At 44.2% G+C, this 13,266-nt stretch overlaps 1 protein-coding gene across 1 annotated transcript in view; it reads left to right on the top strand.

Annotated features, from left to right (window-relative positions):
* Positions 1-445: 445 nt before the first annotated feature.
* Positions 446-13,266, top strand: part of LOC144173648 (luciferin 4-monooxygenase-like) — a 41,909-nt gene continuing 29,088 nt past the window's right edge. The window contains exons 1-4 of the mRNA XM_077701984.1: positions 446-644; positions 5,562-5,733; positions 9,161-9,332; positions 11,200-11,300. Coding sequence (XP_077558110.1) covers positions 496-644; positions 5,562-5,733; positions 9,161-9,332; positions 11,200-11,300 — 594 coding nt within the window. The 5' untranslated portion in view covers positions 446-495. The remainder of the gene's footprint in view (positions 645-5,561; positions 5,734-9,160; positions 9,333-11,199; positions 11,301-13,266) is intronic.

The following is a 13,266-nucleotide window of genomic DNA, read 5'->3' as shown; positions in this document are numbered from 1 at the left end:
ACCTTTACGGCTTAGCTAAGAGACAGTTGACGCATAACAGCCCCTTTGTACTGGAACGTGTTTACCCGCGATGGCTGATTTTCGCATGTGGATAATTCGTCGCGCAACCTCAAGCAGATCTTCGTACGTGCATTAACGGAAACGTGCTTTAAGCTTTCTGCAGGTCATCCAACATCCAATCAGTGATCACAGGAACTACAAAAAACACTCCGGCACAATTTGCGATAAAATATTTTCGATGCTCGTGAGAGCTTTTCTTGGTATGCACCGAGATGCGAATGTTGAGTATTTCGGCGTCTTTCTTTATATGTGTACTACATAGCTAAAATTGCCGGCTCGAGCACACGCAAACTTTTTGTTGTATGACGTTTTCTTATTCTCATAAGGCGGCAGTATTTAGCTCCAAATAATTGCGTTGAACGTGAAATGTATTTCTTCCAGGGTGTTGTTGTTACATATGGGGAAATTGGCGGCGCCATAGGTTTTCGTCAACTAATGAGCACCGCTTCGACACCACCGCGAAAACTGCCGAAACCCAGCTGCGACTCTGTGCTCGCTATACTCTACTCAAGTGGAACCACAGGACTACCGAAGGGCGTAGAAATTACCCACCGGAATCTAATCGCTCAAATTATTGCCATGGGGTAAGTGGTTTATGCATTCGTATGAAAATCAAAAATCTTATCGCAGAAAAATAAATGCGAGCGTAATACAAAAGACCAGTCGTAGAAGAAAGCACAAAACTAAAAATAAACACGCGATGCTATGGGACTGCTTCAGACACGTACGACATAGATTAGGACCACATTTTGATTGCTACGCAAGAAAATCAATACATTCCAAAGGACAGGGATAGATTTTACGCTGAACCAAATTGTGTACTATCGCTATTCAAACGCCCTCTTTCCTCCTTTAGGAATAAAAATGACTATAATATTCTAGTAAGATGCTGTCGAGCAGACCTTTCTTACCTTTTATTACATGCAGTTGCCGGAAAAATCAACTAAAATATAAGCTTATGGTTTGGCTCGCGCACTACAGAACGTAGTGCGACAAGAGCATATATACCTGCTTCGAAAGCATAGTTCAATTACCAACAGCACATATTTAAAATTTGGGGGACGCAAGGCGCTAGTATACCAACGATGTATGTCGCAGGTTTCATTTGAATATCGTCGGCGCCTCGGCTCTACAATTGCTAACAGTCACGCCTCTAGCTATAATATCATTGTCACAAACCTGCTCTCAAATATGATAGGGTTCATTCAGTGAATCACACACTTTCTGTCGTATCCCCTCGTAGGACCATCACCAACTGGTAGAACGAAGTCGCTCCATGTATTAGCTAATTCATAGCCCTGACGTTTCATCCGTTTATAGCCGATTCACAGCATCATATGCACTATTAAGTACGTGGTTGAGTACTTTTCAAACCCTTACAGTGGGTTCCTCTGTGCAGCCTAATAGATCAGAGCAATTTTCTTTTTTATACCCGGAATGTATAAAGCAACATTTCTATACTTCTTGAGAGATTGGCGTGCTCTAGAGAATTTATACACAACCAATATCTTCCAAAATTGGTCCTGTGTTTTTATAGGCTTCAAGAATCTTTATTTCCCGAAGGTTTCCAGCATTTCTGCAAATTAAAAACGTCTTAATTGGAAAACACTGAAACAGACTTCAGAAAACGTTTTCCCTATATTGGTCTTTAGCTCAGTTGGGTTCACTCACCCCGTATACAATCCGTTCCCCTCAAGCACTCTCTAAGAGTGCGGAGTATTGAGAATATATAAAAATTCCGCACGCAGTTTATTAGGTGTGGTGAAGAATTTGCCGTCAAGCAAAAATATAGGAAAACGGCCAGTAATGTTGTGGCTCAAAATGGCGGCTTTAAAAAAAACAGGGAAGAAAATTCATTTTCAATAAGTTTAAATACGTTGCTGGTGATTACGTGGGAGACGGTATAATATTTTGAAAGTAATAAGGGTTTAACAACGATTCGTGGTCCAATTTGGCAGTGCTGTGAGATAAAATATTTATTTAAAAATTCCCACCAAAAATGGGCGCACTTTTTTTTACCACCATACCCTAAAGGAGCGTTTAAGCAGTAAAAAGTAAACAATACATGAAGCTGTGCGATAGCAAGCACAAAAACTTAGGTTGCACTTCTAAGAGCATCTGAGTAGCGTAACCTGAATAGCTTAACAAAACCTGAATAGCTTTCAATCTATGCACTTTAAAGGGGCACTGACAAAAAATTTTGAAAGCGAGATAACTTCGGAGATAGATTGGTGGGAACACATATACATCATCTGCAAAATATCAGCGGCGCATACAACCTAGAACATATTTAAAATCAATTTTAAAGTGTGCGAAACGCAACCGAGCAGCCAGCACAGGACCACGCGCAATCGGCATCCCGAGGAGATTGTGTAAATAAACAACATCCAAACACGTCACGAGTTTATGTTTGCCGCTTCTGCACTGCCGGCGTTTTTCGCTGGCTCGCCCGGCTCGCCGCTCCAATCGAAGGGCCGGAGGGCGGAGCTTCTGCTCTCGAGAACGAACGACCCGATGGTCGGCAGCGGAGGCGCCGTGATTTCGTCAGCTCATCGGGCAGCTGGCCGCGACCAAAGTTTTACAGCGATTCCAGGCACTCTGTTTCTATTACTTTTTATTTACATTGGACGCAAAAACGCGCCGTAGACACGAAAAGCTCACTGAGCGAGCCGCACGGTCGCTGTGCAGGCGGCGGCCACGGCCGCGAAGTGGCCCAGGCCGGCGCAGGTAGCTCGAGTGATAGCTTATTACCGCTGCACGAAATTGTCCCCTAGTCCCGACCATGGTGGCTTACATGATAAGGAGTTAATGAAGCGATGGCGGGTTGCATTAAAAATTGTCACCTGCACCGCTTACGAGAGCGGCATTCGAATATCCGCCGCAGTGCTAAGCCGAACACATCTGTAGGCGGACATGTCGGCAGACCGGCAGGCTGCTCCCAGCGGGCGTCTTGCCACCCACCGTCTCGAGCGTCGCGCGTCGTTCTTTAGCCGCGGTAGCTTTTGCACTCGCAGCGCCTGCGTCACATCCACGGTCGCTTTTTAATTAAGCTCCTCACGAGATCAGTACCTGGGGGCATTCGCAGAAACTGCCGTCGATGCGGATTCGACAGTGCAACGGCGGCTCTGCTCTGTGATATCCCTCCGAGGGTCACATGGACAACTTTGTTCACACAAAATCCACAAAATCCATCGTTTTGCGGCACTCGCTGAAACCGAAACTGCGACTGGCCGCATTGAAAATGCCTCTAATTAAACAACCGTCGCACGCTGAAGCAAATGAGGTTTCTACAGGTTATAAGTAGGTCACTAGCTACTTATCGCAACAAAAAAAAAAACAAGATGCAAAATGTTTGTGTCAGTGCCCCTTTAAGGTCACCATTGCTTCGTCGCCCACCCGTGCCCGTTCGTCTCGCAGAATACCAGTTGAGAGTCACCGCCGCTGCTGCCGGCAGCAATGTGAACGGAGCGCCACAACCGAGGTGCTGCCGCAGTTTTTATTGACGCGACTCCTCGCCACGCGAACTTCGTCGTTCTGTTGCATATTCGCTTGCTGCCGACGGATCGATGGCGCAAATGTTTGCCGACCGGCCCTGTGTAGGGCTCGAGGCTTAACAAGTATGAGTTCGCAGTGCCCTATCGGGTGCGGTATTCACGAGCCATGGAGAGCAAGCACTCTCTGTAAATTACCGCAAAACAGTGAAGGAACACCCTTCGAGCGTAAAGGGATCGCAAGCCCAAACCCGCCCGACGAAGTAACGCCAATCCACATGAGAACAAGTCACCGGTTTATTTCGGGAGAACAAAGGAAGGAAAAAAACAAAGAAAGCAACTTGGGAGGCACTGTTGCGACAGTACAGCCAGCGAGCGCGTAAAGCGCGTAAAGACAAATTGAGGTAGTTGAAGCGCTGTTTGTCCGGAAAGCTACGGCCTGGTGCTCTCCTGGAGACTCACGACGACGTTTTCAGTCACTTGGGCCGACGACAGGTGAAGAGCGTCCACCGCGGGCGCTGGTTGCTCCTCGCTGTCTGGGCATAATGGCTGCGGTTCGCCGCCCGTCGGTCCCATTCGCAGTCCGCGGAAGCAGCCGCTCTCGCTTGTACCCTGGTGCGCACTCCCTCTCCTGCTCTTGTGAGCGCCGCTTTTACGCCACTCCGTGGGTTTCGCCCATGTTCCGGGTTGTATGCGCACTCCACGTATTTGTTCAGGCTCACCCTTCATCATGCACGCGCGCACGGGCACATGAAGCACTGACGTCACTATCGCTGTTCCACGCGCGCACTGCACTCTAATCACCCTATGCGGGCGCTCGTACGGGCTGGCAGAAAAATAAAGCGTCCAACCACTTTTTATTGCTCACAATGAAATAGTCTTGATCTGAACGCTACCGTGAACCGGTAAAGCAGTATATTGTAGTATACTGCAAAATACGCTGTTCTCACAGGAAGGGTAATTTCAACCTGGTTCACTGCCGCGAACCTGCTGGCAAGTAAGATTGTGTTTGTATTTTGGGCAAGTGTTAAAATCGTTGCCGTGAAGCAAAAATTTCAAGGCAACTCTTTTCACGGTTCCGCCTCGGTGTGTCGGTACGAACATTCCTCTCTGATAGAATTTACAAGAATCTTAGTTGCAGAGAAGATGGACCCGATTTATTCTAAAGTAGATACGCTTACGTAGTTGATGACTTTAATGCCTTTATCGATTTTATGCTCAGATAATTATTAACATGTCATTCGACCTGCAGTTGAGATAATCTTGGTAAAAACGGCCGTAGCTTGCATCATTAGCAAACAAGTATGAGCGCCGTTTTTTTTCCGCCAAGTAGAGAAGACAGTGCTTTTAAACACAACTACAACCTCTAACATGATAAGGAACTTCCTTAAAGATGAGGTACACACTACAGCATTCAAGTTGCCCCAATGGATATGGAATGTTGCAAAATACGCAAGAGGTAAATTCTGGCTACACAGAAATTTTTGGCGCTTTATTTGTATCAAAATCCGAAGTAGTGGTGCACTGATTGTGTAGATCGTGTGCTATGGCAAACGTTAGCCTTTTATCGCATGTATTATGGCTAAAGAGAATTTTTTTTAACCTGCAGCCACCTGCACTTGTGTAGCCATACAAACTTGGAGACCATTTGGTAGAGACTGTTTGGTTGCTCGCATGAAGAGGTACCGGTACTGACACATTATCTGTAATAACAATCCACTACCACGTCGGAGCACACGGTCAGCAATACGCGGAATGCACCCTAGCAAGACACCCTTTCCGGCTGCCCCAGTCCGGTCATATTGGGAAAAAGTAGCCTAGTCCTGGTAAGTTCGAAATGGGCGCACAGGTTCGCATTGCATTTTCTGTACAGCCCCACTTTTTTCAACAAAGTGCGCTAGAAGGGCGAACATTAGTACGGTGGTCTACATCCCAAAGAAGCTGCCTGTTGAGCCACCAGCCATGGGTAGCCTTTATGTTGCAGATAACTCAAAAGTGCTCACTTCGCAGGTACAATGACCCTTCAGTACTCGACCGGAACGACCACTTTCTCCAGTGCGTTCCCGTCATGCATGTCAGCGGATTGTGGTTGCTCTTCAGTTACCTAGCCCAGGGCTGCCCTGTGATACTTGTCCGCTCAACTGACATTTCGGCGTTGCTTTCTGCTGCCGAGAAATACAACGTAAGCTTACCGCTTTGAAATTGTCCCTATTATTCTTAGCGACTTCAGAGTGAAAATATTTTCAGCAAAGCAATATCAACAAAATGAACCCGAGAGAAGTTTTGCGTAGAGGTTTGAGTGATAACAAGTTGTTATTTGTGTCCTGCAGAGCAATAACATTAGCCGAACAAGTCCATCTCTAAACCTTCTGTGATCAGTGCATAAAATACGCCCATTTCGACTTCCCTCAGCAGTGATAAGCGTTTTTAATGACACGTGCAAGTTATGGCATATATAACGCGAGTAATCTGAATTAGTATACCCCCACCCCCCTTGTTCTCCTAGCCAGTGAGATATTACTCTACGGTATGTGGCCTGCTCACAGAAATGAATTTTGGACTTCCTAATACGGCGCCGATTTGCGAATTTAAAGGCCTAAAGGTACATTTTTACAATAACTAAAAGGCAGCCAGTGCTGTGCGCACATACGTTTAATATAAGTTTGAACGATGCCTATCCCTTCTGTGAAAGTACGGCCCGGTGACCCAAATAGAAGATAGAGTCTGGTAATAAGCATATGGTGACGCACTTGCGATGTTTTTGGCGCTTGTTTATTTCTTAGCACTGAAGAGGAACCACGTTTACGTGTCTCCCTTCGCTTCGCCTACCAGTAACGACTGTTGGCCGATAGTGCCCGCACGCGGTTTACCTAAGGTTTTGGGCACCACTTTACATGAACTTAACCTCTCTTTTCAAATGCGCAGAACTAGGTTCATGTTCAAAATTTTGCTTTCGTGAAGGTAAATGAAGTGCTCATGGTTTATTATTTGCGTTGTAGTGCACTGTGTAACCTAAAATGTTTAGTATTAAAAGGCTGAGAACGACAAATATTCGGTCACCTGGTAATGCATAACTCTCCGTTCCAGCCTTCCTTTTTGTTTTCTTTTGAAAAGGGTGCTTCTTAGGTGACGTACGCGAGGGTTCCAGCGCCGTCGGATAAAGGGCGCGAAAACGCTCCATGTGATTGCGCTACGTCAGAAGGGAAGGCGGTCCTTGATGCTCGCCCTGAATTGAATGTCGCACTTTTTTTAACCACCATCTATGTGAAGTGAAGGTTTGATTGTCGTAAACATTTATTTATTTTTTATTAATCCTGCAATGGAAAACTCTGCATCTCAACTTGCTGTTTTCATTTTTCATTTTTTCTAGATATGTTTTATTTTGATTTGTAATAATAAATTGATCACTGGTTCTCATCTTAACTACTACATATTTTCCTTTTTCTTCAATTGTTAAAAATTCTGATATATGAATTGCGCTTTACTGCGTGGAGCTCTTTATTTAGGCAGACAACTTTCGCTTTTCGCTGGTCACATACGTCTCAAGGTTCCGCAGTACAGTGCAACGCAGCAAGGACACGTAGGCATTGGAAGTTGGCCCACGTATTGGTCTTCACAAATGGCCGCTTGAGGGAGCGAAAAGACTAAAACATATAAGACTACCAATTCGTACCGTGCATTCAACGTATGCTCAGGCAGTTTAGAGTTCTGTGGAAAAAAAGGTTAACTGTCGTAAAAACAGGAAGACTATGTTAAAAGTACTCGTCGCTGGTGACGCGTGCTATGTGATAGTCATTTAACTAAGCTAAACTGTGCAAACTAGCAATAATACTGCAACTGCTTATGAGTAAGTGAATGGATTTATTGCAAGAGAACTTCAAAGGATGGTGTACCAACAGGGTTTTTTATGACACATAGGTGTCGACAGCAGAATGCCAGCCCTGCTGTTGTGGGCCGTGGAGGGGATATCAGTGTGAGAAAGATAAGAGATAAAGGAAGGAGAGAGTACAAAGGGGTATTAAAAATAGCCACATGAAAAAAGCAGAAGGAAACAGACACACACACACGAGGAGGAAAAAAAAGTCAGCAGTTATTCGTCCGCCTATTCGCCAACCGTTAATTTCTGGGCACTGTGGGCGCAACTTAATGTCGGATTTGGTAATACAGTAGTGCATTTAAATGGCATATAAGTGTTTTAAATGCTGGTTTCTCCTTCGTATCTTCGATCAAACTAATGATGGTAGTATCTGTAATGCATGAGTTGGTTTTAGATGCGGGAGGTTACATACTAACCCTGAAATTTGTTCTCAACACGGCACTTTGCGACATCAATGCGGACGCTACGAAGAAACTTAATTTCACAGCAACCCAGAGAGCACTAATAAAGAAAAACGTGAAAAATATTTTACGGCCTTGATGGATTATTTAGACCTTTTTAGGCGAAAGCCCAAGGTGTCATCACATTAAATGCCAAAACTTCCGGTGGTCGTCGTTGACGGCCTCAGCACGAATGGTAGCTAAATGGCAGGCACTGTGAAGAGGACATTATTTGGGTCACGTGGTTAGAAACCCTGGTCGTATGAGCAGCACTGAATTGTCCTAACCGCAGTGATAACGACGCACCCTGGCAGAATATAACAAGAAGAGCATGATGTTAAAGTTCACGTGGCGGCACGTGCGTGGAACGGCTGCACGCGGATAGAAAGTGCTTAATGTTAGGAACCGGCTTCGTTAAGCTCGGCCAGTCTAACATTACTAGAATCTCTCCTAGTAACGTTTAAGCAGTGTGGTTGGTTGTCGGAGTTATTCATGCCAAAAGTACAGGAAAGAGAACGAAAAACCATCAACACGATGGTGTAGCGAAGAAATCGGATGGCAGGTAGGCTTCGGAATAAACCACGTAAGCAGGCTTAAGTTCGGGATGAATTTTTGAGTCAGTCTAGTGGACGTTATACTGTAGTATATCTCGGCACACAAGACATCTTTGGGGTCAAGCTATCGGTCAAAATATTACAAAAAGGTATTCTTACTTCGGTTTATTTTGTTCGCTGATACTTATGTGCATACAAAGCACATTTCTGTTTTGTGCCAAACCGTACGATAACTTCCCTATCCGAGTCAAAGGTAGATTATAAAAGAAAACAACGCATAGGTTACTGTCCAACCATTTCCGGTGGAAGACTAAATATTTCGGATAAATATCATAGCATCACCGGTGATAAAACCCACTTGTTGAAGCACGCGACCTATTTTGAAATCCTATTATTCCATTTGGGACATTCGCTTAAAGAATTTCACCACACGACACATAGAACCCTAGAAAACTAGATTAGAAACACCGCACAATTCACGAACTAATCATAAATACAAGAAACACTGTTTCTCACTTGAAAAGTCTTTAAGAAGTGGGGTTTATTCTAGCATCATAAGGGATCCCGTTTCAAACAAAGTGCCAATCAATTCATCATTTTCTGGCCAATATCGAGCCCTCCTGGTAAAATATTATGCCCTCTTAACACATACTCGTTTTCTTTTCTTGCATGTGACATCCTACAACCAGCCTTCTTTTTTCTCTACTATATTGTACTTCATAATTTTATTCCCAACAGGCTACATCGATCATTCTGCACCCGGCGGCTGCTGTACAGGTCTCTCAGCATCCGCTTCTTCTGAACGGCCGTCTCAAGACCGTTAGAAAAGTGATCACTGGTGGCGGGACAGTTCAGGCGCCAGTTCTCATAACCATCGCCGAAAAGCTTGGAACAGGAGGCGTTGCGCGCGGTATCTTACTCGTCCTACTTTTTGCGTTTATTTTGTGCTTTGGTTGTTTATGACCGGTTGTTTATATGCAACAGTTCCAATCATGGTAACGCTGAAGCGAATTTAAAATTTGGTTAAACTGTTTTGTTGTTTATGCGGTGAGAGCTTTAACGCCTAGAAATTCCCATTCCGTCAGTACGAGGAACCAAGGACTCAGGTAGCACTAGATCGAAAAGGCAGCAGGTCTTGGTGAGACCCTTTGGTCCTTTCGTCATGACGACGATTGTGACGACTATGACAACCCCAACGATGATGATAATTGTAATAACGAAGCATGATTATTGGATACCACCTTTAAGCAAGGGCAAAAGAGTAAATTCGTCTCTATAACTCACTGCCCTAGACCATCACACACCTGAGCAATCTCTCAAAACTTTTTAAACGAATCGAAGGGAGCATGAGAAACAAAATCTCAAATGGGTATCTAACGCAAAAAAACTTTTATGGGATGCCTTGTGTTCGTTGTTTAGGGCGTAGTGTAATGTTTTGATATCTATTACAAGAAGAGTAACCTTATACATAATAATGTTGCAGCTGAGATTAGGACAACTGCCTCGTCGCATTCAAGGTAACCCCAACATGATACGTTATTCCCAGAGCTTTAGGATGTTGTCAGTTGCGGAACTCCGGCTCAAAAAACTGCCCGCACCTGAACCCCCCCTGCTTTAAATCGTGCGTACCGTGGCGCTACGGCGGCTGCAGCATGCACTATTAAAAAAAACAATTCAAATTGTCAATTTAAAGACACATTTTGTTTTAAAACGCATAATTGTTATTTTTGTGCTTTTGTAAGCTATTAATTGCTACCTTAACTCCGGTTTTTAGGTTGCGATTGTTTCTGCGTCCACGAAAAACATAGGTCGGAACTTAAGTACTAAATGTGCAGTTATCCTTTGGCCTACAGCTCATTGTATGCGAATACTATTCTAGTAGCCGATCAAACGGCTCTAAATAATCAGTTTCAGCTTGCATAAAGCCATCGAAGCAACTTATTTATTTTTTTTTCCGCCCGACGACTGAAGAGGACGCGCAGCAGACGACAGTACGCAAGCAACGGTTGACCCTATGGTAGCATTTCTTTTCACTAGGTTTGCTTCGTACGTATATAAACCACTTGCATAGTTGTGCACATTTGGCTCCTTTGGCACAACAAATTTACGTTTGCACTCAAATACCTTTTTTCGACCAGGTCGTCGAGCGGAGAAGCAAGTTGTATAGTCAATTTCGCCTTGAAAAGATGGGGCCACTGTAAAACAAGATCCAAAACAGTGGACCAATTGTAGGGCAACTTTTTGATGCATGAGGCCTATAGATAGCTTCGCAACTGCTGTATCAAGTAACTCTAGTTATTCCGACTTCTCCTGCAGTGGCCATTGTCACCTTTTACCAGGGGAAGAATATGAACATCTGGTTCAATTTCGCATTTACTTGTTTTGGTAGTATAGTAAAAGAAGGCGCAGCAAAAATGGCTATTCCGCCATGTTGGCTGGACATAATATTTAAAAATAGAGCGGGGAAGATACGGGGAAAGGAGTTTAATAAATATACAAGACTGCTGAACCAAACTACATACAAAACGTAGAAAACCTGTAAATAAAAACTTTAGCTACAACATAACCTACCATGTATATCGCCCCAGCCGACTTATTTTGTCATCAGTCGAAAGTTCCAACATTACCAATGACCACATAACGGGAAGTTTAACACGCAGGTATCAATTCACAGAATATTAGTTTCTTCAGTAATGCACCTAGCTGCTACGGAGGCGCAATTATGAAAACAACCCCCTCCCTTACAGAGGTTTATTTATGTTATTATACTGTGGCAGGATACGGAATGACGGAGACGCTTGGAGGAATCTGTATTTCTCCTCCAACACTGGAAGATTTCCGCAAAATTGGGCAACCTCTGGCATTTATGCAAATGAAGGTACGAAATTTTTGTCCTAGTAATTGCTTTTGCTTCGGAAGAGGAAAACGAGATTGCTACTAAAATATTTGTGATGGGAAACGTGAAGAAGCAAGTTAACGCCAATACTAATGTAACCACAAATACGAGGAAGAAGCCGCAATATACACTTTTTGGCAGATTTAAACTCCCAATGAAAAGCCGGGTTTTGCAACGCAGAACTCGCCTGGTATTGTTCGTCTTGCTACTGAATATACTCCCCACTATTAACAACGATAGTATTTCTTAGGCTACTTAAGCACGGACATTTTGTTCTGTCTGCATGTCTGTCTGTATGTATGTGACTCGATTCTGCCCCCGACCTAAAGTGAAACAAACTTCGCAATAGCCCTATTGCCCACAGACGTCTTAGTTCAGTACAACATCTAAGTTCAGTGATAATGTTCACACTTGTCAACATTTTTGAATAGGAAGAAGACATTACGCAAATATGAGGCAGAAAATGAATACATCAGTGATCTTTGAAGTGTTCCTTTATAAAAAAATTGGCGGAGGCTTGCTTTTTGCGATTGAAAATTAAATACTACATCAACTCCAGAAACCCGTCGCCTGTTGTTGCCCGCGCCAACTGGTGGCGTTTAAAAAAATTCGCCATCTTCCCGTGAGGAACCTTGAGGAGGAGAGGAAGCACCATGGGGGTTCCGTGTAGGTTCCATTGTGTTCGGTTATGTTGTTGCATTTATCGGAGCAAGACTGGAAACGTAGTGTGAACCCCTATGTAGAGAAACACAAATGTAGAGAAATGTAGAGAAATGTACAGACAGGGAAGAGACCCACAGCCGCGTTACCTGATCGAACACCTCCTGGTTCTTATCTTTCTTTATTGCGTGCTCACGCTCCTACCCCGCTGCCCGCCTTCTTTGTCCTCTTCTCTGTTTGAGCTGCAAGGCGTGTGGCGCTTCCCACCAGTGCTTTCCCACGGGAAATTCAACATCCTCCTCTAAAGTTTCCAGTTCGTCGTTTCCGTTGACGTTCAGCTTCTTATGCCTTCGTTGTATCAGTAGCTTCTTGACGTAGTTTGAATGAGTGAAGGACCTAAGGCGCCTTCGTAGCACATGCTCCCGTCTCAGTTTGTAGCGCAGTGGGAAGAGCGCCACGTACCTCCCGTTGCGGCCAGAGAATAATGGGTTCGAAACCGGGCGCCGCCTATTTCGTTTTTGTGCAGTGGACTGCACTGACGTCAGGCCAAACGCTGACGGGGCTGAAGAGGCGCGCATGCGCAGTAGAGTGTGGACGGCGGACAACAACAACAAGGAAGAGAGGGACACAGCTCCGAGCATGAGATGCTTCGTATCTAAAATAAAATGGCAACAGCAACAAAGGCCCATCTCGCTAACCAGCATACCCTGTAAAATATTAGAACACATAATATATTCCAACCTGGCAGGTTTTCTTGAATCTAACTCGTTTTTTTCTAAGTGCCAACACGGTTTTAGGAAAAATTATTCATGCGAAACTCAGCTTGCATCTTTCACCCATGGACTACACACCATTCTTGATCGTTCATCTATCGCTGATTGCATTTTTTTAGACTTTTCGAAAGCGTTTGATAAAGTATGTCACAAGTTGTTACTTCACAAACTACAAAATCTTAATCTTGATCGCAAACTTTTATTTTGGCTTGAATGTTCTCTTTTTAACCGCTCTCAGTTTGTTTTAGCTAATGATAACGTCTCACCCCGAACGAACGTCTTTTCTGGAGTCCCTCAAGGATCTGTCCTGGCTCCCCTGCTATTTCTTATTTACATTAACGACTTACCTTTATCTGTTACATCTCACATTCACTTGTTTGCCGATGATTGCGTCCTCTTTCGTGAAATATCTAATGACAATGACCTATTAGCCCTTCAATCCGATCTTAACGCAATTTCAGTGTGGTGCAAAACATGGGTAATGGAACTTAACACTAGCAAATGCAAGTTTCTTC

The sequence above is a fragment of the Haemaphysalis longicornis genome, unplaced genomic scaffold (assembly GCF_048455015.1).
Source record: "Haemaphysalis longicornis isolate Haplotype H1 unplaced genomic scaffold, Haemaphysalis longicornis Haplotype H1 scaffold_3, whole genome shotgun sequence".
Lineage (NCBI taxonomy): Eukaryota > Metazoa > Arthropoda > Arachnida > Ixodida > Ixodidae > Haemaphysalis > Haemaphysalis longicornis.
This window is presented reverse-complemented; position numbering and strand designations above follow the sequence as displayed.